The 22,465-nt window shown below is 46.7% G+C and overlaps 7 protein-coding genes across 7 annotated transcripts; 2 read left to right on the top strand and 5 right to left on the bottom strand.

The window, feature by feature from the left end:
- Window positions 1–1,659: 1,659 nt before the first annotated feature.
- On the bottom strand, window positions 1,660–2,557 carry F4822DRAFT_417064 (uncharacterized protein). Its single transcript, XM_051459406.1, has one exon. It carries the CDS (start codon window positions 2,419–2,421, stop codon window positions 2,101–2,103), a length of 321 nt encoding a protein of 106 aa, XP_051310799.1. The 5' UTR covers window positions 2,422–2,557; the 3' UTR covers window positions 1,660–2,100.
- Window positions 2,558–9,991, bottom strand: F4822DRAFT_417062 (uncharacterized protein). The gene is made up of 3 exons (XM_051459405.1): window positions 4,603–9,991; window positions 3,443–4,537; window positions 2,558–3,389 (listed from the first exon to the last, which is right to left on the bottom strand). The coding sequence occupies exons 1-3, from the start codon at window positions 9,385–9,387 to the stop codon at window positions 3,273–3,275; spliced, it is 5,997 nt and encodes a 1,998-aa protein (XP_051310798.1). The 5' UTR covers window positions 9,388–9,991; the 3' UTR covers window positions 2,558–3,272.
- A 3,484-nt stretch (window positions 9,992–13,475) lies between these two features.
- F4822DRAFT_380756 (uncharacterized protein) lies at window positions 13,476–14,628 on the top strand. The gene is made up of 3 exons (XM_051456400.1): window positions 13,476–13,913; window positions 13,962–14,268; window positions 14,359–14,628. The coding sequence occupies exons 1-3, from the start codon at window positions 13,656–13,658 to the stop codon at window positions 14,403–14,405; spliced, it is 612 nt and encodes a 203-aa protein (XP_051310797.1). The 5' UTR covers window positions 13,476–13,655; the 3' UTR covers window positions 14,406–14,628.
- On the top strand, window positions 14,215–15,566 carry F4822DRAFT_380760 (uncharacterized protein). Its single transcript, XM_051456401.1, has 3 exons — window positions 14,215–14,303; window positions 14,499–14,819; window positions 15,449–15,566. The coding sequence occupies exons 2-3, from the start codon at window positions 14,587–14,589 to the stop codon at window positions 15,516–15,518; spliced, it is 303 nt and encodes a 100-aa protein (XP_051310796.1). The 5' UTR covers window positions 14,215–14,303; window positions 14,499–14,586; the 3' UTR covers window positions 15,519–15,566.
- A 906-nt stretch (window positions 15,567–16,472) lies between these two features.
- On the bottom strand, window positions 16,473–18,684 carry F4822DRAFT_417049 (membrane bound O-acyl transferase family-domain-containing protein). The gene is made up of 2 exons (XM_051459404.1): window positions 17,617–18,684; window positions 16,473–17,555 (listed from the first exon to the last, which is right to left on the bottom strand). The coding sequence occupies exons 1-2, from the start codon at window positions 18,314–18,316 to the stop codon at window positions 16,540–16,542; spliced, it is 1,716 nt and encodes a 571-aa protein (XP_051310795.1). The 5' UTR covers window positions 18,317–18,684; the 3' UTR covers window positions 16,473–16,539.
- A 518-nt stretch (window positions 18,685–19,202) lies between these two features.
- Window positions 19,203–20,327, bottom strand: F4822DRAFT_417045 (uncharacterized protein). Its single transcript, XM_051459403.1, has 2 exons — window positions 19,982–20,327; window positions 19,203–19,866 (listed from the first exon to the last, which is right to left on the bottom strand). Exons 1-2 carry the CDS (start codon window positions 20,042–20,044, stop codon window positions 19,456–19,458), a joined length of 474 nt encoding a protein of 157 aa, XP_051310794.1. The 5' UTR covers window positions 20,045–20,327; the 3' UTR covers window positions 19,203–19,455.
- Window positions 20,328–20,500: 173 nt separating this feature from the next.
- Window positions 20,501–22,169, bottom strand: F4822DRAFT_417042 (ATP phosphoribosyltransferase). The gene is made up of 4 exons (XM_051459402.1): window positions 21,947–22,169; window positions 21,817–21,851; window positions 21,164–21,754; window positions 20,501–21,105 (listed from the first exon to the last, which is right to left on the bottom strand). Exons 1-4 carry the CDS (start codon window positions 21,961–21,963, stop codon window positions 20,732–20,734), a joined length of 1,017 nt encoding a protein of 338 aa, XP_051310793.1. The 5' UTR covers window positions 21,964–22,169; the 3' UTR covers window positions 20,501–20,731.
- Window positions 22,170–22,465: the final 296 nt, after the last annotated feature.

The raw sequence follows: 22,465 nt of genomic DNA, 5'->3' as shown, positions 1-22,465 counted from the left end.
CTTTTCTTTTTCTTCTTCTATTTTGTTACTATTCCTCAACTCCACTGTTTCCCGCTCTCCGCTAAGGCTTACGCCACGCGCCCCGAGCTGATACTAACAACCAACAGATCACTAGAAATATGTATATGACTTTTACTTTAGCGCCCATCCTTGTGGCCCTTGGAGTCCCGCCCCTGTAGTACACTAGTAGGTCTTGCTAGAGCTAGCTGGGGCTAGGCTGCTAATCACCGGGGACATAGGGGACATGCACATCCATGAGATTGACAAGAACGGCCAGAGCGCCAGAGCGGTAAGCTAGAGCCTACTTATCCACGCAGCGATCCACTATAGGCACTACAGACGGGACAACAATACGCCTTGCTTTACTATTACTTCTATCATGCGTCCATGTCCAAGCGGAGGGAGACCAAATGTGTCAAAGATACCAAAATTCGCCCCTTGTCCTATCCACCACATCGCTACCCATCATTACTATCTCATAACGAGATTCGTCATGCTTTGGACCATATGCATTTAAGATCTTCTGTATTGCGTTTATTATTATTTTTTTCTCTGGTTTGTTGGCCAGCCATGGATCTCTTGATTTCGTTTTTCTTTACGAGTCAGGCATGAACCGATCTGCCCCGTTGGTTAACTTAGGTGACGTTCCAGCGCATGCATTTGACATACATATATAACTATGCCTTGGTGGGTAGTATCTGATACATGCTAAGGGCCTAGGTGGTATTCTGTAGCTCCAGAAGTCGCTGTTATTGATCGACCGCCTACTAAATATTCGGCCGTGCCGTGCCGTTGGATTCGAAACCCGCGATTTTGGTATGAAAGTACCCATGCAGATTTCTTTTCTTTGCAAATGAGAATATTACATGGTGTGCTTTTTCCCCCCTTCGTTTTCCCATCTAAATCCCCTTCCCACGTCACTACCTTACCTAGGCCCTGGGCTGCTGGGTAACTTAGCAAAGGTTGCTTACCGCCCATCTGTCCATCTATTCCCACCTACTGTACACGATTTGGGGTTGCGTTACACCGGTAAGGCCGAGTGAACTACACGCATATACACACACATACCTACACCCTACATGCCTACATGCCTACTAGCCTCGTGTCGTTGTCATGAACTTTGTCCAACAGCACCTACCGAACCCCCAATTGCGGTAATTCGTCACCTAAAAGCCACCTCCAACACCCTACACCCAATAACTCGGTTCCCCTACCTAATAGTTCCCTAGTGCCTTACCATTTTCCCTTTCGTGCATACCTATCGCGCACTTAGATCGAGCGAAGGGATGGATGAGTGAGCAACTTACTCATTCCCTTTCCCCTATGTCCTTGTCCAACACACCTGGTGGCTAAATGGAGCTAAGTTTGAAGTTGACAACGCACCCCGCTAAGAGAAAGGAAAAGGTGCGGTCCGTGAGGCCGTGCCAACGTCCCAAAATATATCCATTACCTACACTACTAAACTCCACATACAATAAAGAAACTAGCAGGCAGAGCCTAGACTTAACACATACGAAACTTGAACCCCATCTGCAAGGGGAGGGCTTCGGTCCTTGGCACGCAAAGTCTTGCCCTCACCTAAAGTAGATATAGTACTCGATACAGCGCAGTAGATACACCGGTTATTGGACTGGGATACGGCCTAGACGATCGATCTATTGGAGCGTATATGACTTGTAAGGCGGCCCGATGCGGACGCGGCAGTCCGACTTGTGATCCCATCACAAACAGTGTTAATATTGGGCGATATAGTCACCTAGTACATGTAGTAAGGCTGAAGACATGAAAAAAAATCTTATAAAGATCATATCATATCATACATATACCCTGCCACTTATATACATACACATATCCCCAATCTAGAAATAAAAAAAGGCGGGCATATCTTCAACGTTACCAAAGGAATACCAGCAGTCAACCAACATTACCATTCCGCGTCCCAACCTACATAACCCGCCCGACAGGTCGGGTACGAAAGGAAGTAAGAAAAACGAAGGGCAAAGCAAAAACACCGCCCGTCCGGTACCGTCAGGCACATGGAGTCGCAATAATGAAAGGTTGCACAACATGACGACGACGCCGCCCGCTTGGAGGGAGGGGTTAGCGGTTTATTAGGTATTTCCCAAGCCTGTGGAACCTCTCGGCAAAAGGGGTCGTCCCATTGGGCTGGGAGTAAAAAAAGGAGGAGCCCTGGAAGACATAGCGTTGTAATGTGGACCTACCGCGCGATGGCGGCGTAGTATGGATGTAGTAGCTACAGGAGAAGCAAGTAAGCAAGCAAGCAAACAAACAAAAAAGCCAGATACCTAGGTATATCCATACAAAGAAAAACGCAAGCAAACTACCTAGTATATAGCCTAACAAGAAACGGGAAAAGATGGACGGAAAGAGGGAGAGGAAGGACCGTTCCGGACTATCCATACTTCAATAACGTAACATGCCGTCGTAATGATGCGCATGAAGCATGCGGAAATAGGTACATCGAGCAAGGGGATGTTTGTTGGCTAGATGCCATCGTGAGTAATCAAATATTAGGATGTAGAGCCCATATAGTAAGTGTTTTGTAGATGTTAATCGCCCGAGGAGTACCTCGGACTAGTAATTGTTATAAATTTTTTATTATAACTTCCGCGAATCTTGGATTAAAACTTCGGTTTTGATATCATCCACCACCCGCCACTTAAACCCGCCGCAATGTCCACACTCCATCCACCACCAGAGTCCCATTTCTAAATAACTAAATACAAGGAAGGTAGGTCCAAGACTTTGCATCGACCTCCAAATCCAGCTGCCTATGATCGAAAAAAATGTATGTTATCGTAATAGACAGACTTTGGAACCTCGGCGCCCTTGAACGCGATGATATGACTTCAAAAAAAAAAAAAACAAATTATTTTTCTCGCACTTTCATTGCTGAGATCCCTTTCTTCGCCCCTGTCCGTACTTTGAACAATATCGTATCCCATCGCGTCGTACAATAGATGATGCCCAACCAAAATCAAGAAACGCCACGCTCGCCCGCGCCTCGCCAGTAGAGCGGTGTACTGTTAAATAGTTCTTGCCGCGATTTTTGTGTTTTTTTACAGATGAAAATAGCAGATTCGATATGCCCATCCCTCTGAGGTTTATCTATTCTTGTTTCTAATAAGAACCAAATCGGGATGAATATAAAACGGTGGATGAAGACCGAATGGCCGTATTATTCCCGGAGACGCCATTGCCAGACTCCAATGTAATGCCGAAGGGCTGGCCCGTGTATGGAATTATGTGACTTAATCGTCTGCTAACTTAGCGAAGTGTTTAGACCAAAGCCATCCGACTAAGTTGTTGGGATCGTCTTGGTTTTTCGCGAGCCATAACTCGCCTTTTTCAGCTATGACGTCGAATATCTAGATGTATGATTTAGTAATAGTTTTCACCGTAGTAATTAGATATCACATACCTCTCCTGCCTGGTATGTCAAATAGGGATACCCGGCTTCATGTTTAGTAGTTTCGATATTGAATTCGAAGAGAGACGCTGCTAGCCATAGGACGTTATACCCATTTATAGGTTGTCGTTCCCGAGAGGATGCACGAGAGGATGCTTGAGATGGCCTTGGAAGACGCTCTTGACTATCGGAAGGAGGGAGTGCAGACTGGAACAATCCGGAGTAGCGCTGGTTTTCAGGTGATTGCTGCGGAGAGGGAAACATTGAATTGGAATGACGCCTCGAGTGCATGCCAGACTCTACGCTCTGCCTTGGGACACCAGTCGAATCGTAGCTATGGCCGGTTCCAGGTCGCACGGGTGCTGGCCCTGACGGCCGAGACATGCTGGCTGAGTCGGGGGTATGGAGTGAACCAGACCCTGGACGTGCCTGTATATTAATTCCGACATAATAATCGCGATAATTATAGTATGAATGGGGACTTGGAATAGAAGCAGTGGTCGGCGAAATGGTGAATTGACCACTATGGCGTTTCATGAAGTCAGGGGTAGGCAAACTCGGAGCCATGTCGCTGTTCAAAGACAATCCTCGGCCGCGAGCCGAAAGTTCAGATGGTCTCGGGCGGAGTCTTGCAAATGACTCGTCTGTGCTGGTCGACTGTGAAGGACGGCCTTTAGAAGCCGGATTTACAATACTGATAGTGTTGATTTGCTCATCCTGGAATTGGTAATCGCGCTGGAATGTAGAGATAATGTCGGCGATTTCTGGGACCTCAGGGTCCTCAAGTACCGTCTTCACTTTCTCCTTCCAGATAGAGAACCATCGAACCTGAATATTCACGAAATTCCCAAGGCAAATCTTGCCAACCTTTTCTGTTAAAGCGGAAAGCTTGGGTAGTTCCTTTTTAAGTGCTTCATTCAAAGCCTCGTATTGCTCAATGAAATCAGAGAGCTGCTTGTCGATTTTCTTACCGGTTTTCTTGAGTTGAACCGATTTTTCGTAGTCTAATCGGCGTTTAGCTCGTTTTTTCATCGCAAGTGATGGGTTGCCATATGACTTGATCACAAGCTCAAAGGGCTCGATCACTTGCTTTCGAACTTGTGAGAGCTGGAAGATTTGGTTAGCTTGGAAATGACGCAGATAGGAAAGGGGAAAAGAGAGGGGAGACTAACATGTTGCTCCAGTGCAACTTTTTCGATATCCCTCATAGACACGTTGAAGCGGACCCATTTGCTTTCGATTTCGGGATGAGGCGATGGTTGAAGTCTCATGACGAGTTCCATCGAAGACAAGTATTGCAGGAATACGTGAACGTATTCCGTAACTTGCCTTGTGTAAAATTCAACATCTCGCAAGACAACCTGTAGTCGAAGGTAGTCATCGCCAAACCTCTCATGGAGTTTAAGATACTCTGGATCTTCCGCTGGTTTGTTTGTGGCTTGTAATTTATCAACCCTTTTGCCGAAAGCCCTAGCAAAGCCAGCTCTGACATCGGACTCCTTGCGCTTTCTTCCAACTATTTGCCCAACTAATTCGAAATTCTTCTTTGTCTTGTTAATTTCCTCAATCGCATTCTCCAGATCAACCTTCGCGGACTCAAGGAATAGACGATCGGGATGGTCTGCCGGTGTTTCATGGAGAAGTTGAATAAGAAGATTTGGATATTTTGTAATCCTTTGCATTGGTTTGATCAGCAAGGAATCGAGATTCCACGCCTTGGTCAAATCTCTTGCAACTTCGTTACACTCATTCAACCAAAGTTTCACGATTGGATCTTCTTGGATCTGAATTAGTCGCTTGGCAGCATGATCACTATTTTTAAGGAAGGTTTCGTGTGCTGCCTTCATCTGTTCCATGTTCCGGATGAAAATTGGGCCGAGTGACGTTTGCCTGTCTTTACTGTCGCTCAAATGGCCAGTGGCTGTTACAGAAGGTGGCGAAAGATTTGTACCATCAGATGGATTTGGAGTGTCCCTTGGCAACTGAGTTCGGTGACCCTTGGGAGTATAAACACTCGAAACACCTTCCTTGAGCTCTGCTAAGAAACCCGAATGAAACTTGATGATCTGGTCGGTATTGCGGAAAATTAATTTAATTGTTCCGTCGTCAAGCTTTGGACAGGCTTCAGCTGTTCCTTTGTAGATTTCTTCGACGATATTCATATCCCTAACGAAAAATGCTTCGGTATCAATTAGTTCCTTTATAGTTTCGAGGCGTGTGAATAATCGTTTTCTTTCCTTTGACGAAAGTCCCGTGGCATCCTCAGTTTGATCAATGCTTTCTGCTAGAGTCTGCTGGCTATCTAAGAGAATGGTCTGAGAAGCGCTCTCGGAGATCTCCATGGAACCTTGGTAAACCGTACGAGAACCCGATTCGGATTGGTCAAAATCTTCACTCTCCCTTCGAGAAGGATCCAATGAAAACATGCTCTGATCATCTTTCCCAGGCTGAATATAGCTGCTAGGTCTTGTCTCATCGAAATATTCGCTCGTGGGTGCAGAACTACCAAGGCCACGCAGTGAAACCCCATCTGGAGGTGGTGGCGGAGCGTGGTCCGGTAATGCGGGGATAGAACTATTCTTACTTTCAGTATAATCTACGATGAAGCCATCCCCTGTGTTAAGCTCCGGAAGTTGGTGTGGAGGGTGCTGCGCTGACTCTGGGTCTTGAGGTCTGCTAGAAATCTCAGAACTGCAAGGCGTTTCCCTCGCGTCTCGTTCATACTGGTAGGGTTGCGATAGAGAGCTGGATTCCGATATTGAATGGCTGTCACGATAGGTAGAATCTTGGTTTTGTAAATCTCGATTCCTTATCTCATAGTCGGAGTAAGCTTCCTGGCTATTGATAGAATAATCAGTCCAAACAGTGGTTTGGCTAGCCCTGTTCATTGATTCCGAAGTCCTGGGTACCGTTAGACTTGGAGCTGTGCCCATTGTCCTCCGAGACTCCAAAGAGAAACGCGGGGCTTCCATGCTCTGTTGCTCCGGAATGTCCATATTATTGCCCTCCAATGTCTTTGGACTGGGGTCTCGAGGGATAGCCGCGGTGGGGTCCTTCATAATCGGGCCAACAAAGAACTCCTCGATCTCGCTAAGACCAGCACTTGGGCCGGGTAGTTCGTCATCTGGACTAAGTAAATTGCCATACGTCAAATTGCGAGACGGATCGGAAAGTTTAGGCTCTGAATCATCATCTCCCAAGTTCCGAGTATTAGAAAACGCCGTAAAAGTTGGCTCATCAATCTCACGCCTTGGTGACGAGAAATCTGAATCTCGGCCGATAATCGTTACTTTTGTGTGATATGACTGAGACGGAAGTGGTTGTGGAGAATATTCGTCGTCATCGTCTTGATACGAGCCTGGAATGGCATGATTCGTATGAGGCTCAATTGTAGTCGGGCTAGGCTCTATAGAGTGTGGTTTCATCGTAGAGGTATCTAATGAGACGTTGATAGAGAAGCCGTCGTCGTTAGGGCTTTCCTCTTCGAACGGAGACCGATATTCTATTTTCGAATATGTTGACTTGGCATAACCGTCATCATTATCAGTCTTACTGACATCTAGTCGCACAGGGATCTCTTGTACAGGCGGGTCGGTCTGTGGTTCATTGTCAAACTCCGTCGTATTCGAGATTGCTGAAGGGGGTGCTTCATCTTGATCCTCCGCGCTTCCTGGCGTTGGAAAGCTCCCGGGTATACCGAGTGTTGGAGAATCTTTTGGAATTGATATAGCCGCAACATTATCCACACTGGGTTTCCTAAGGTCTGTGGTAATTGTCAGTGCCGTTTGCTCTGGAGGCGATACCTCCGCGTCTATAGGGCTCTGATCAGAGTCATCTTCGAGGAATCGATTCTCTTCCTCAGGATCCAAGCGATTCTCCTGTTCCGCTCTACGCGCCTCTTCTAATCGCTGTTCTATTAGAATTTGTTCTTCTTTACGCTTCTCCTCGATAATCCGTTCGATTCTTGCTGCTTCAGCTGCAGCAGCAGCCGCCGCAGCAGCCTCGGCTTCCGCTTTCCGCCTCTTCTCCTCTTCAGCGGTCTTCCTGGCCGCAGCCTGGACCTCACTCGCTCGGACTGATTTTGTATACGATAGCTTGATCTGTTCTCGTCGTGATTCAAAATCAATTGGACCCATCGATATCTTCCGTCTTCGCGTTCCTGTTCCCTGTTCATTGAGCCTTGAACCTGGTCGCGAATCGAAGTGTGATGGTGAACGGCCCCTGTCGACGGCCTTCATTCTTGAACTGGCGGTGGTCGCTGTGGAGACGGGCTGGCGAGGCCGAGAGCTTCGTAGTTGCGGTGATAACTTCGGAGGGGCAGCCGAGATATAGGCGTTGAGCCTCGCGTTACTATTTGGAGTCACGGAACCTAATCGGTTTGGCTGTCGTGTCGCAGAACTGGAAGCACTGCTAGGTGTCTTTGCTCGTGCGACCGGTGTTGATTTGGTCGCTTTCCCTTGAATAACAGGTCGTCTCCGTGTGGACGGCGAATTTGATCGTGTCGACGTTGGACTAGAGGAGCCTGAAGGACTGTTGAGTTTTCGCACCGAGACGGGCAATCTCGAAGCCGTCGACGACGGGCCCCGTTCTATGTGGAGTTTTGGACGCGAAGGTTGAGGTGCTTTCGACGGTGCTGGGGCCGGTTTAGTTCCAGCGACGTCGCTGTGCGACCGGTTGTGGGCCTTAGTGGATTTTAGGCCTTTCGTCTCTGTGTCGTCATGAATCGCGGAACTTCCATTTGCGTTACGGTACCAATCACTTGGCGACGGTGGTTCCACGTCAGTATGTGAAAAACTTCTCTGGCGCAAATTATTCGAATTATGAATATTTGAATCGGATGTTCTCCTCGTTCGTACTCCCTCAATCCCAAAACCAGCCGTTCCAGCATCGAGTTCTGTGGGTGCTATCTCCCCGAATAAGAGACCGCGGGTTTGGGGAATCGGCGGGATCGAGTTTGGAGAAGCAATGGGGGAGAGATTGCCCAGGGACTTCGACCCTTGGTTGTGGGAAGCAACTGGGGCCCGTGGTTTCGCTATACGACTCGCAAAGGATTGTGAATTATTGGACAATTGGTCCTCCGGGACCGCTTTGTTCCTTTGCGTCGTTCGAATATCGGTCGGCGATCCAGACCCAGGCTCAATATCCCGCGTAACGGACGACCGTAACGCTGCATAGGATGGTTGGCCATTTGTGGGCGAAGATCCACTTACTCTACGATATCTAGCAGATGATGGCGACTCTCTAACTGGAATGCGTGGTATAGCCTTACGGGAACCGGGATTATTCGACTGTGCCGCGTTCTGGTCAAATCTTTTCTTCAAATCCTTTACGCTGGGTTGATGCCCGCTACGGCCCCCATATGGGGTTGTGGCTGTAGCCCTCGACTTCGAGGCACCATCGGGTTGTTTATCGTTGACGGGGGCGGATACGGAGCGTACACTGGGTCTCACATTAGGTCGTGCGGAAGCAGAAGCAATAGCGGGGTGTTTTGAAGCGGCTCCGGTTCCGTTTGCTCGTAGCGAGAGGTTTTGATCTTGCCTCGAGGCAGAAACGGTTGACGCCATCAATTCGTCGTGGGTCGGGTCTGGCACGGACGTATGGGCGCCACGGTAATTTCTATAGAAATCGTCCGGATCTACGACGGCCACGGGCTCGACACTCGTCGCGTTCGCATAGGCGGCGTGGAAATTGCTCGAGGCATAGGACGGGAATTCGGATTCGGGCGGAGGCAATAGGATGTGGTGCTGCTGATCGAAGTCGGGTTCGAAGTCGCGATCGTCGTCGTAGTCGGAGTCGTCGAATACTGCAGGGTTAGGGTTTGGACGATGATGGTGTTGGTGTTGGTAGTAGCGGTGGTAGTAGCGATTTTCTTGGTGTTGTGTTGGACTTGAACCTGACTGGGATTCAAAATTATGGGTTGCCAACGTCGCACCAAGGGGTTCCTCCTCTTCCTGCATCTTCTGGACATCACCCTGACATTCAGGCGCCGATAGACTATGTAAGTGTACAATACGACAAATGAAGGGAGTAGGTAGGTCAAGCCGAGCAAGGGTTCCGTCCCGGGCTACGTTGTCGAATAACGTTTTGCTTGCCCTGAACCCCGTTCCAGCCTAGGCTGCTTAGGCTTCGAGCCTCTAAGCAATTGGATGCCAATGAGCGAGCAGATGGGTGAGGTAGCAGCGAGAAGTGTGGGGGGTGGATAGGCACACACATACAAGCGTGCAGGCGTGGTCAGAGGAAATTTAGAAAGCCATTCGACGATACTAGACGGCAAGACCCGCCCCTGAAAAAGCTCGTAAGCTGTTTGGCCGTGTGGGATGTCTCCCGAGCTGATGCGCTGGCAACCTGGCATGCAAGGTGATTTGGTAGTTTGAATTGGTTTTTTACGTTTTACGTTTTTGGGGCGGGACGGGGGGAGACGAGAAGAAGCGGTACGGCTTCGATTGCTCAGGATGAACCTTATTAGCTAGGTACTTAGGTAATTACTAGGTACCTATCTTGGTACTCTTTCGGTGGAAGGAAAGCTGAATCTACCAACTAAAAGCTTACGCAGTTACTTAACTTCCTGACTTTGATCACTATCCGGCTAGGTGTGCTAGGCGTGCTAGGCATTTGGGGTACTAGTAACGAACGTGGTTAGCGTCCTCCACCTCGCATCGTATGGGATCGTCGTACATTGTAATAGGGCAACAGGGCAGCTAGGTACTAGCCCCATTCGCTGTTCCCTGGCTCTAAGACTCTCACGTCCGTGCCTTCTACTCCTCCTACCCAGCTGAGTAAGTTCATAAATAACTAACTGGGATCATGGTTGTAGGAGTTGTAAATTCGAGATACGAAAATGCCAGAGATCAAGATGATTAGTTCGGTGGTTTTTCTTTTTAGTTTCATCATTGCCTTGGAATTTTATCATATACAAGCAAGTTTCAAAACTGCGTTGTTTTATATGACGAAATCCTTTTGAATGGTGGAAAATATGATGAACTGTAGGCCATTTGCATGGTGATCGAACTGTCGGAGAACATGCCCCGGCCCGCTACGTATGGGTTGGTAGAACACTTATGTACCCTCTTCGTAAGAACATGGTACTTGATCATAAGGTAGGGAGATAATCGCAATACGGCCCATTCCAATGTTTATATAAGAGAGCAATATTATTTATTTGTTCTTCTTTCCACGGTGTTGAGTTCACATTTATATAATTTTAATTGGCATATCTACCTAGGTACCCAATAAACTCAAGTATCCAAGTCCATGTAAGTTATTAAGAAAAAAAGGTATATAAGCGGATACTTTGTGATATCGTGGCTGTTGCTAACACAGGCATATCCTAGGTCCGAATTTTCACATCGTCGATTTGACATATGGTAGGAAAAAATAATGACTAAAGTCGTCTTATGTGGTGTCAAGGTGTAGCAATACTATATGAGTGGTTGGTTAACCTCGCTATGAGCTTGGAGATATAGCCTATCCGTAAGCCTATCTTCTTGACACCACTCACTGTAACCAACCGAACGACAAGAAATTCAATTGCGTTTGGCGGATTTATTCTCCGTTTCCGGTGACTATTCGGTGCGTTGTACCTGTACCTGGGTCTCAGTTGACAACCTCAAGGGATAGAAACATTGGAGGAAGAAGCTGACCAGCGGGCGGTTGGCATACGGCATATACTCAGACAGGAGTGCATGCAGCCTGCATCTTTCCATCCCAACCAGTCGCTCTCCCACACTATCGGATAGCTTAATCAACTAGAGAAGCCACAATCTATACAAGACTCTTTTCTCTGGCTTGATGACAGAGTCATATATCAACTGACTACAACCATGACTAAGAGTGAAGGGCGTTGATCTCATTTAAAATATATATACTCAAGTAAGCGTGAAATATCAAATATGCAAATGGATGGCTAAATGTATTAAGCCTCGGTGCTGAAGAAGAAAGATGATGTGATCCAAGATTGGAGAGCAACCCCCTTTTGAAAACAACCCACCCTACATAGAACTTCACATTGGACCCCTACTACTACGACGACGGCCGGAATTGGAAACCTTTATTCGTCCCTAGCGTTTTCATCTTGCATGATAGTTCTCCTTTCGGGACATTCCAATGGATATTATAAAATGGCTCTCTTACGATGCTTTGCACCACATACGTTTCTTTTCTCCTACTGGGGAAGCTGTTAAGAATCCAGGGATGTACCTCTCAGGCGATGAGTTAAACCCGGTCGGCGCAAGTTAGCGAACCAATCCGGTATGACAGATCATGCGAATTAAATTGCGAGTCGTGGCTAGTAACTGGGCAAACAAGCTGTTACAATAACATGACCTCTCATATTTTTCTCTTCTTTCGATGTCCAACGAAAGTCTGACAGAGCCCAACCCAAATTCCGGCCGATCTCACCGGTCAAAAGGCTACCTTGGTGAGTAGTCGGCAAATGGAAGATTTTGGGAATTTTCACGGAGTAACATCGAAACCAGGGGGGGATGAAGAATTACCAACCATCCCTTGTAAAAATGTGAAAATTTGTCGAATCTCGGTCAAATTTATATGCTTGTCGACTTCAGAAACTCAATTTAAACCAGAGTAGTTGATATTTGTTTCAATAACATCTTTTGCGAATCAATTGCGTTAGATTGCGAAGAAGGATGAATTATCGAAAGTCAGGAATTTGATCAACTTAATTAGTCAGCACCTAAATTATTTAGTGCCCACTTTTGATATGGTCCAGAACCTTTGACGATGCACAGTGCTCTAGTGCTCTTTCCCCGTACCGGAGCCGCGCGGAACGGGTCCAAGCTTTCGCTGTTTAGAGTTCATACCGATGTACAACAGATCCATCAACTATTTCAACGCGTGCACAGGCATTGTACCTTTAGTCATACGCGTACAACCTTAATACATTCATCATTATACAGTCGCAATTATTACAATTATTACATAGAACCACCAGGATCTTCTCGTGTTATTGAACAAATAGTGCTTTTCTTCAAAATGACATGAGCATTGATTTTTGTCAGCATCAATACGATATGACTCCACAAGATGGCTCACCCAAAGAAGCGGAAGCGTGGGGGAACTACCAATGGCCATTCAGATAATGGGCTACCAATGAAGAAAAGGGGAACAGATTGTGAAAAGAATCAACCACCAATGCCTCCTCAAGCTCAACATTCCGTACTCAATCAATTCTATCCCCAAGTTTTGACATTGCGGAATTACGTTCTCTCGACACTGCCTGTTACTTCTAGGCTCCGAAGGAAGAAGGTATCTGCGGTCGGGATAATTAACAAAAATCCGGACTTACCTCCATCGGATATAGAACGGTCATTGGGAGTTGTGCTTGACACCACTCTTATCGGCATACAGGGCGAACTGAGGAGTCCGGAAGACACTTACTTGGAGGGGTGGAAGAATTTCTCCCAGAAAGGAGATGAGTCCTACGTCACTCTATCGAATGGCATTGCCGGTTTTGTCGAGACACAGGCACTTGTACGACCCAAATCCTTCCCGTCCTAATAAGACATATCTGCACACCATCATGTTGCAAGAAATGGGCTAATATAATGTCACATAGCTTTTAGAATATGTCGTAAGAACCCTATTCTCCAGAGAGAAAGCTGGCACATGGCCAAAGCATCTACTGTGCGAAGGCTTCAGCAGAAACCGTGGCTTAGGACTGCGTCTCGTCCGACCTAACCACAATTTTGAGACACTGAAGCAGCCACCATGGCCACAGCTCCTTGCCCTGATAGGCGACTCGGGCGAGCGCATCATGATAGACTTGCTTCTTGACTGCGCCATTTTCGTACCGGTGAAAGCGGGAGTCAATAATCTTTGTCAAATAAGTGGTAAGCTGCTTAAATTTTAGACGGTGAAGCATCAAAACTCATTCCAGACTAGGGAGACCATTGTCAAATGTTGAAGCGCTTGGCCGCGAAAAGTCCGGAATAGAGGCTGTGGATGACGTAGCAAAATCTCCGGCAGAAATTGCTTTTGTTCGTAACCGCATGCTCTATGCAAGAGCTGCTCTCAACGCCAAAGGAGTCGTCCACTTCGGACTGAGACATATTCGTACGGTATTCAGTCGTTAAACTTTTCAACAGGCTAACAATAAGTAGATGTATTGAATCGATCCCCCTATTGCCATCTTGATGATAAGGAAGAACATTCAACCGAGGACACACAGCGAATAACGCTACAGAATGATACACATACTCTCAGGGTTTTGATGTACATCTTCCCTCGTCAATTTAGGCTTCACAATGTTTTCACGTCTGAGGTCAATTTCAAAGAGACGTCTCAGCGGCTCAAAGACTATACTCTACGGGAAGAGGAGATTTTTGAAAAGTTCGGCCGGCTTAATGAGCCGACTACTCGAATCCGTACGCCCAAACGATTAAGAGGCACTGCCATAGAGTTAGTACGAAAATTACAGATTCTACATCAACGCTGCTCATACTCAAAGCTTCTGCAATATTACTGTCCTGTAAGTCAATATAGTCGTAAAAAGCCAATAGATACTGACTTTTTGGAGCTTCATGCTTCACTCGACCGTAGAGAATTGGAGCCAACTGAGGTTTCCAATACTCGTAAACTGTCGCGCAAAGTAGGCGTTTTGCGGACAAAGCCCGCACTACCATCACAGGCTCCAATACAGAGTGACCCGACGTCATCTGTTTTTGATCTGGAAACGCCGCCGGCGAAAATATCTGCCTTCTGCCAGGCAGTCTTAAAAAAGATCGTGCCAAATCAGTTTTGGGGCAGTGGATCCGTTGCCGAGCATAACGAGACAATGTTTCTGAAGAAAGTAAATCACTTCATATTGTTAAGACGCTTTGAAAGTATGTCGCTGCATGAAGTGTTACAGGGAATGAAGGTCAGTATTGTAGCATATACTTCGCTTGACGGTCGACCCCGCTAACTCTGAGAAGTTGACCGAGATAGACTGGCTTGCACCACCTTGGCTCAGGTCGAATAAAACCTCTCAGACGGATATTAAAAAGCGTCATGAACTTTTCGTTGAGTTCCTATACTTCCTGATTGACTCTCTGCTAATCCCACTCATACGTAGTAATTTCTACGTTACGGAGTCAAACGCCCATAAATATCGGTTATTCTTCTTTCGTCACGATGTTTGGCGCTATGTTGCGGAACCTGCGATGGCTTCGCTCAAAAGCAAAATGTTTTCTGAAGTCAACCTTGTTCGTGCTCGCCAGATACTTGACGCCCGTGCTCTCGGATTTAGCCAAGTTCGCTTGCTGCCGAAAGCGACTGGTATGCGACCCATCATGAACTTGCGTAAAAGGATTGCTATGCGAGGGAAGACGAAGGCACTGGGGCCCGGGATTAACAAAATCCTTGCGCCGGCTCACACAGTCCTACAACTTGAGAGGTTTGTCAACCCCGAGAAGTTAGGATCTACGATGTTTTCTGTCGGGGATATCTACAAGCGTGTAAAACCCTTCAAATCCAGAATACTCAAGCCTGGCACGAAGCTCTATTTTGCGAAACTTGACGTGCAAGCCGCTTTCGACACTATTCCTCAAGCAGCTATTGTCAGCTTACTCGCCTCAATACCCCAACAACGCCAATATCGAGTTTCGACTTACGTTGAAGTAGCGGCGAACCTGATAAGTCAAGCGGGAGATACTTCCAAGTCAAAGCCCATAAAAAGGTGGCCTTCCGCCGCAACAAGCAGCGATGATAATTCATCATTCATCCAGCTTCTTGAATCAGGGCAAGCGGCCACGAAGAGGAATACTGTGTTTGTTGACGGGTGGAAGAAGCACTATGAAACTAGCGACTTACTCCAACTTGTGGCCTCGCATATTCAGCAAAATCTCGTCAAAATCGGAAAGAAATTCTACAGGCAAAGGGAAGGCATCCCGCAAGGATCCATATTGTCATCGACGCTTTGCAATTATTTCTACGCCGATCTTGAAGTTCACGTCCTGCCATTTCTTAATTCTGAGGATTGCCTACTTCTGCGGCTAATTGATGATTTCCTCCTTATCACTACAGACAAACAGAAAGCTTCTCGATTTATAGATACAATGCATCGCGGCGTCCCCGAATATGGTGTCATTGTTAATCCACAAAAAACTCTTGTCAATTTTGACTTGAAGATCAGCGGGAAGCCCGTCGCCAAGTTAGTTGATGGGCAAGGCTTTCCTTACTGTGGTACTACTATCGAATGTAAGAACCTGGATATTTCTCGTGGCCGGGAAAAAGAACGAGAGACAAGTAAGTCTTCAATTTAGTTTCGTCGCGTTTCTTAGTAGTTAACATCGCCTAGACATCTATAACTCGCTTACGGTTGAGTTCTCTCGTACACCGGGGAGAACATTCCAACGAAAAGTTCTCAGTAAGTTATCATTTCGCCCCGAAGCTTATAGTTTTCCATTAAAACATTAATTTTACGATGCAGACGCCTTCAAGATCCAGAGCCACTTAATGTTCTTCGACTCAGAGCTCAACTCAGCTCCCACGATGCTGGGCAACATCTATAATGCATTTACCAAGACGGCTACCAAAATGTGGGCATACGCTCGTTGCTTGCCAGTGCAGAAACAGCCGCCTACGGCACTTATCATGCGTAAGCTTAGAACTCGAATGTTAGACATATGGTGCATGAAATGTGGCTAACCCTCGCCGCTAGAGACCATATCGCAATTAGTCGACACAGCTTACGTACTCCTCATCAGCAAGGTTCGTAAGCTCCGCTACCCAGGCTATACTTGTGACGTCAAGAAGCCTGAAGTCTCCTGGTGAGTTCGTTCTCCTATTATCGGAGACCACGCCTATGCTAACATATTAATTCTAGGCTTGCGTTTAACGCCTTTTGCAAGGTACTAGAGCGAAAGCAATCCAAGTACGGCGACACTCTTAGTTGGCTAAAAGCTGAGATCAAGAAGCTTAGCCAACATAAAGATATTCGAGAAAGAAGGGTCATGAAAGTTACTCGACCCTAAACGGGTTGTACATTAATGTATTGCTAATACCCTATTCAAGTGATCATAATAATGCCTAATGAAGATACCCCTTTGCCTTCTAATGTCCGAGCCGTTCTCTTGATATGCTATGCACTATGCCGCGTAGTCAAGTCTAAATGCTCAAACGCCAAGCCCCGTATCCCACCAATGCTTCCCCCAATACCATCTCGGCCAGAAATCCCTCTCATACCTCCAAACCCTACGGTCTTCCGTGGGACCGTAACCTAGCGCCCGGAAAACGGACACGGGAACTGGTTCGTATAACCATAACCCACAACGTCCGAAATCATCAATCAGCGCCCAACTCGTGGCCCACATCCACCCCAGCACAAATGCCAGGTTTCCTAACCGCCTTACCCAACGTGGCATACGTTCAATAAACGGCTTTACAACCGGGGCACGGCAAAGCGAAGATTGCAACGTAGTACCCACCCCCGCGAACACAAAAAACAGCGGCGGAAGCCACCACTTCGTATGCGTAGGCACGGTACTATAACTCCCCGAAGCATGCAAAAAGCCCGACGTCACAAACGCGCACAGCGCACCCGTAAGTCTAGCACTTGTACTCCCCGGGGTTCCGACGTATCCATTTCTTTGTAACCAGTTGGCCGGCGCCGCGAACCCGAAGCGGAAGGTCTGGTGCCACCAATCGCCCCAGAAACCCGCGAGTCCGCGGTCGAGAACGCGGGTGAAGGATCCGAAGGGCGTTGGTAGGAGGTGTGGATGTGCGCGGAATCCTAGGATTTGGGGGAGTGGGGGGAGGAAGACTAGGATTAGGTAGCCGAAGTTGAAGACTAGTTGGAGCGCGGATACGATGCCTAGGAATGAAAGGGCAGTGCGTTGCGCGGAGAGGGTTAGGGGGTGGAGGGTGGATAGGTGTGGTGGGAGGGGGAGGTTGTACTCGGGTCCTAGGATGAAGTAGGGGTCTGCTGTCATGTGGACTGCGCAGAGGTCTAGGAGGAGGTAGCTTGGGATCATGGTGAAGAAACAGGTTGTGAAGAAGTGCGTGTAGGAAAGCTGCCGTTCGTATCCTTGTTTGGTACGGTGCGGGCCGACGGTGTTTAGGGGGAGCTGGTACGGGCCTTGTTTAGGGGGTGGTGCGTAAGGTGGTATGCAGGGGATTGACCAGTTCCAGCCTAGTAACAAAAATTAATATGTCATTTAGTTTGGAGGTATGTAAACATGAATGCGACTTACCCGTCATTCGAAAAGTACTGACGATGTCGAATGCCCAGTCCAGTCGAGTCAAAAAGGGAGCGTCCGCTGGGTATTCCTGCCAATAATATTCAAATTCTTGTTTATCGGCTAACTCCTTAAGCTCGGACGATACTCGGATTCCATTTCCATTTCGCTCTAGCGGAGGCACTATATTTGGTGAGATTTCCTTTGCATTCTTTTTAGAGTCTTCATTTTGAAAGCTTTTTCTCTGTTGAACACTATCAGATAGTAGACTCTGCTCCTTGGTTGAAGATGAGTAAGCGCTCAGCTCATTATCTCCATCGTCCTTTCCGTTCTTCTGTTTCTTTTTCCTTCTAATGTCCACACGTTTAGCTTCCCACTGGGGTTTAGTCCAAACTAGTACAGTGAGATTCCACACGATACCCCAAGCGGCCGTAAGACCAACTCCATACGCAGAAGCAAAGTTATGGCTCGAGACGTTCAATATCATGTGGGTATTAAAAGCCACAACGCAAGCGAGGACAAGCCATCTAGCCTGGTATACCCATGGGCGATTTCTGTGCGGAATAGCCAAGTATAGAGTTGGCAAGATCCAAATGCCAAGGAAGTGTAAAGGGACTATGAAAGGTTTCGTGGTGCCGTTCAAAATATCGTCCCGAAACTTTGCGCGGTAGAGCTCTCGGTATGTAGCTGCTATATCCGCATTTTGCTGGGCCATATCTCAAGGGCCTTGGAAAATAAACTTCACCTCAGACTTTTGCTCGGCAACGCGCATCGCTTACTGATGTATGGCCAAAGCGGTGAAGTTTGATATTAAGACAGTTGGGCTGAGTCTAGCCTGTTTGTAAAGAAGTAAAAACAAAGGCTTAATATTTTGATAGTAACAGAACTGGGAGTTCATTAGGAAGTTGAAGATTTGATACGCAAAACAGAGAGAATGGAGTATTGAAGAATAATTATGTATTCGACGAAGCTTTTTTTTTTTTTTTTTTTTTTCGTTGACGTAGGTATAAGTTTGTTATACTTGTAATACAGCTTCGTCAAGTACTCCTTACTCACAATTCCAGGTCCTTTTACAGGGACCTTTTCACACTAAGGTATTGGGGTGGGTCTAGGGACCCGGTGCTGTGGCCCCCCACTCCCGTTGGAACTCATGATGCTCACATTGGATCCATGTGGTTGCCAATGATAGCTGTTACCTAGGTAGTCTGACTTAAAGGTTAAAAAATGGGTTGATTTTTTAATTCTATCTTCCAGTTGGATTTCATCAGCTGAGGCGACACTGACACTGTCTTACAATTTGTAACGGTTTTAAGTGTATCTTGGAAATGATCACACGAGAATTAGCTTGGAGGGGGGCAAACGCGGCACGGCAGATTTCATAGCGTTGGAAAACGAATGTTTTACTTTTTTTTCTGCACTAATTTTGAATGTGTACTCCTCTCGGTAACCATGACGTCAAATCGAAATTGTCAATCTTTCCTAAATACCTAGGTATACTACTTTATAGGGTGACGGTTGTCTGTATCTGATCGCTGTAAGATAAGCTTGCGTTTAATCTTTAGATCTTCCCTAGGGGATGATGCATGCAACGTTGAAGGATATTTGGTAGATCTAGCGTGGGGGTTCTAGAATCAAGCGAAACTATCGTAAGGATCTGAATTAGACAGATATAACGACCTAGGTACCTACAACCCGTAAATGAATACACACATAAGTACAATATCGTGATTCATCGCTTTCGATGCACGCAAATCATTCTGATGATGCCTTCGCTATGCTACAAAATCCAAACAGGAAATCCCCTCCTAAATCCGTAAACGCCTCCCATAGCCCACACGTAGTGACAGTAAAGCATCAACCCACGTACCAAGCCCAGAAACCACGACTCAGACGCCAAAGCATCCACGTTGCGCAGACTACCACCACGAGCAGCCCAAGTAAAATAGCACGTTGCAGTTCAAAGGCGTCTGCGGCTTCCATCTTCATAAGTTTCTTCTGCTTCGTGTGGAAGTACCATCTTTCCTTTCGCTCTCCATTAGTCGGTACCCGTGTCGGTGCCGACGTTCCCGGTTTGGTTTTATCAACCCATCCATACGGCTGTGGATGCTGTCGAAATAGTATGCGGTCTAGCCACGCTGGTAATAACCACGATGGCAGACGGCTATATCGCTCGGAGTTTTCTTGCATGCGTTTATCATGGTAATGGCAGTCGATGAGGTACAGGGATAAGAGGAATGAGAGGAAATGTATCGGGGTTAGGACTGCCTGTATGATTTGCCTTGTTAGTTGCGAATATAACAAAGATAGATACTTCTATAATAGCTCGACATAGTACATGTACGAAATGCATGGTTGTATCAGAAAGGCGGGCAAAACTCGCCTGTAAAATACTGGATTGCTTTCCCCTGCTAGCTTCAGGGCGAGACGCTGTCTTTGACGCCATGCTCACCCAGCCAAAGAACCCTGGAATTAATAGTGTGGGTACACAGCAGGGCTGTCAATATAATACCAGTAGTTGTGTAACTGGGATAGTTTCAATAGAAGTACCGCCAAAAATACCAAATATTTAGAGAATCAACTTCATTTCATAATCATCCAAGAAAAAGAGGAAAATAGGAGAATAAATACAACCCTAGGCCGATCCTAAACTCGGGATCCGCCCGGATCGCCGGGTACGAAGTTACTTAAAACTTACGAAAATTACGAGGGGACTTGCCTTCGATTGGATACCATCTTGCGACCATGACATGTCTTTTTCCAGCGACCTCTTGCCCTAACGATATAGTAAGCCGCGGGCCCGCGCCGCTCTCGCTTGCGTAGGTGCAAAGCCACTGAACCTGCGCTAGAACTTCATAACCCTTCCACGAATGTAACTATTCCTAGCGGAGTCAGCCTAGCCATTGCTACGATGTCTCATATTATAATTTTCTACATTGAAGATTGAGATAACAGGTAAATCCTTCAGATATCATGGTATTGGTCTAAATTGCGAGGATTTATAAGCGAGATAAAGGTTAAGTATCGGCATCGGTAAATAAAAAGCATACGCATGTGTCTCCTTTTTCCCTTCTTTTGAGAAATGCTCACTTTTCCCCTCCTATTTCTTTTTTTGCATGCACAATCCCACTCTCTAACTTCTGGTATTCGCAATGTCTAATACCAGGATGTCGGTTGCTCCAATTTTAGACAGTTCGTCCATTATCGGCGCAATCTTCTTCTTCTCAACCATGACACTCACAGCGACCCATCCCTCTTCCTCCAGTGAAGTTACTGTGGGCGCTCTCTTTCCTGGTGCGATCTTCGTTGCGGCCGCAAGACCGGTCCTCTCGACATTGTATTGACACAACACGTATCGTTGGGCAGTAATGACACCGCGAATTCGGGCAGCGATCAAGTCAACAAGTTCTTGATTGGAAGGCTTTCGCGACTTGATCAATATCGCAGAGGTTTCGACTACGGTATCGATTGGCTTTAGCCCCGCAGCCTTCATTGTCTCTCCAGATTCTGTGATGGTTAATAATGGATTTCTTAGTGGCCAAGACACTGGTTTGGGAAAACCTACCAACGAGATCGACAATTCCATCCGCCACGCCCAGGGCGCAGGCGGCCTCAACACTGCCACTCAACTCAATAATCTTGGTCCGTAATTTGCTGGTAAATTTGACCGGAGTGCCGTTAATTGTGTCGTTGCTAACATCCTGCTCCAATTCCAAGTTGGCAAAGTACTTTTGTGCCAGGTGCACAAAACTTGTACCGATATTTTTTCCAATTAGGTCCTTAGGCGAGTTATAGCTGCCGTTTTCAGGTACCTGAACCTGCAGCTTGCAGCCACCAAAGCCTAGCTCCATAACTGTTTCGCACCCTGAACCCCGCGAATTTCGTTCGGTTTCTTCTTCTGGGGTGATTTCTCCAGAGAATCTTCGCGCTCTATATAGCGCTCGCTGGCCAGCATCGTGCTCTTGCACTTGGTCCCATCCCGTGATTCCTAGATCAACTTGACCCTCTCCGACAAAGGTAGGTATGTCGGCGGCCGGGAGAAATATAAGAGCGATGGGGAGGTTCTTGACTAGGGCTATGTCAAGTCGGTTCTCTCGTCTGAATTGTATGTCTGCACCCTCCAGTAGGTTGAGGGTAGCTTGATTAAGTCGGCCCTCTGTCTGGTGAGTCAGCATCGTAGAATTGGGCGTTTCGAATCACAGTCGGGGCTTAACCTACTCTTGGGCACTGCAAACAATAACCGGCCTTCTAGGCTATGAGTGTTGATTAAAGAGTCAGCCATTGCACTAATGCCCTATAGTGATCTGTATTCTATCCAAACAGCGCGAAACAATCGGGGTAGACGAACTGGTTGACTAGATCCATGGTTGCGGTTTTGACTGGGCTTTGGGACGCAACCGGGTGTAACTGCGGGAGTGCGCAGGCTTTTTCGGTTCTGAATAGACCAATTGATATAGAATTTTATCGTATATATCCTACAAATCAGTGGTTGTATACTGCGATATTCTGATTGCGTCGCTTTGGCTGGTTTGAGTTTAGATGTTTAATTACTTTAATGAAGAATGGCAATTGATATTTTCAGATTTAGTCAAAATTCCATTGACCCCACGTTCCTGAATCGGAGCTCCCACTTCGCTGATTTACATATGGCGGGGCAGTGAGCTACAGGTACCTAACACTCAGGCTTGTACCAATTCCCCTAGTTACAATCCTAGATCTATAAACGTGGCATTTGCATGGTAGGATGATAGGACATCTGATTAAATTGAATATAACTAGCTGGTTTATATCCTTTTCATATTTATTAATAGATAAATTAAATAACTAGTTTTTCTTTGTATGTTAATGTGAATCCGGTCTATAAGGG

This window comes from Hypoxylon trugodes (assembly GCF_022578975.1).
Source record: "Hypoxylon trugodes strain CBS 135444 unplaced genomic scaffold F4822scaffold_9, whole genome shotgun sequence".
Classification (NCBI taxonomy): domain Eukaryota; kingdom Fungi; phylum Ascomycota; class Sordariomycetes; order Xylariales; family Hypoxylaceae; genus Hypoxylon; species Hypoxylon trugodes.
This window is presented reverse-complemented; position numbering and strand designations above follow the sequence as displayed.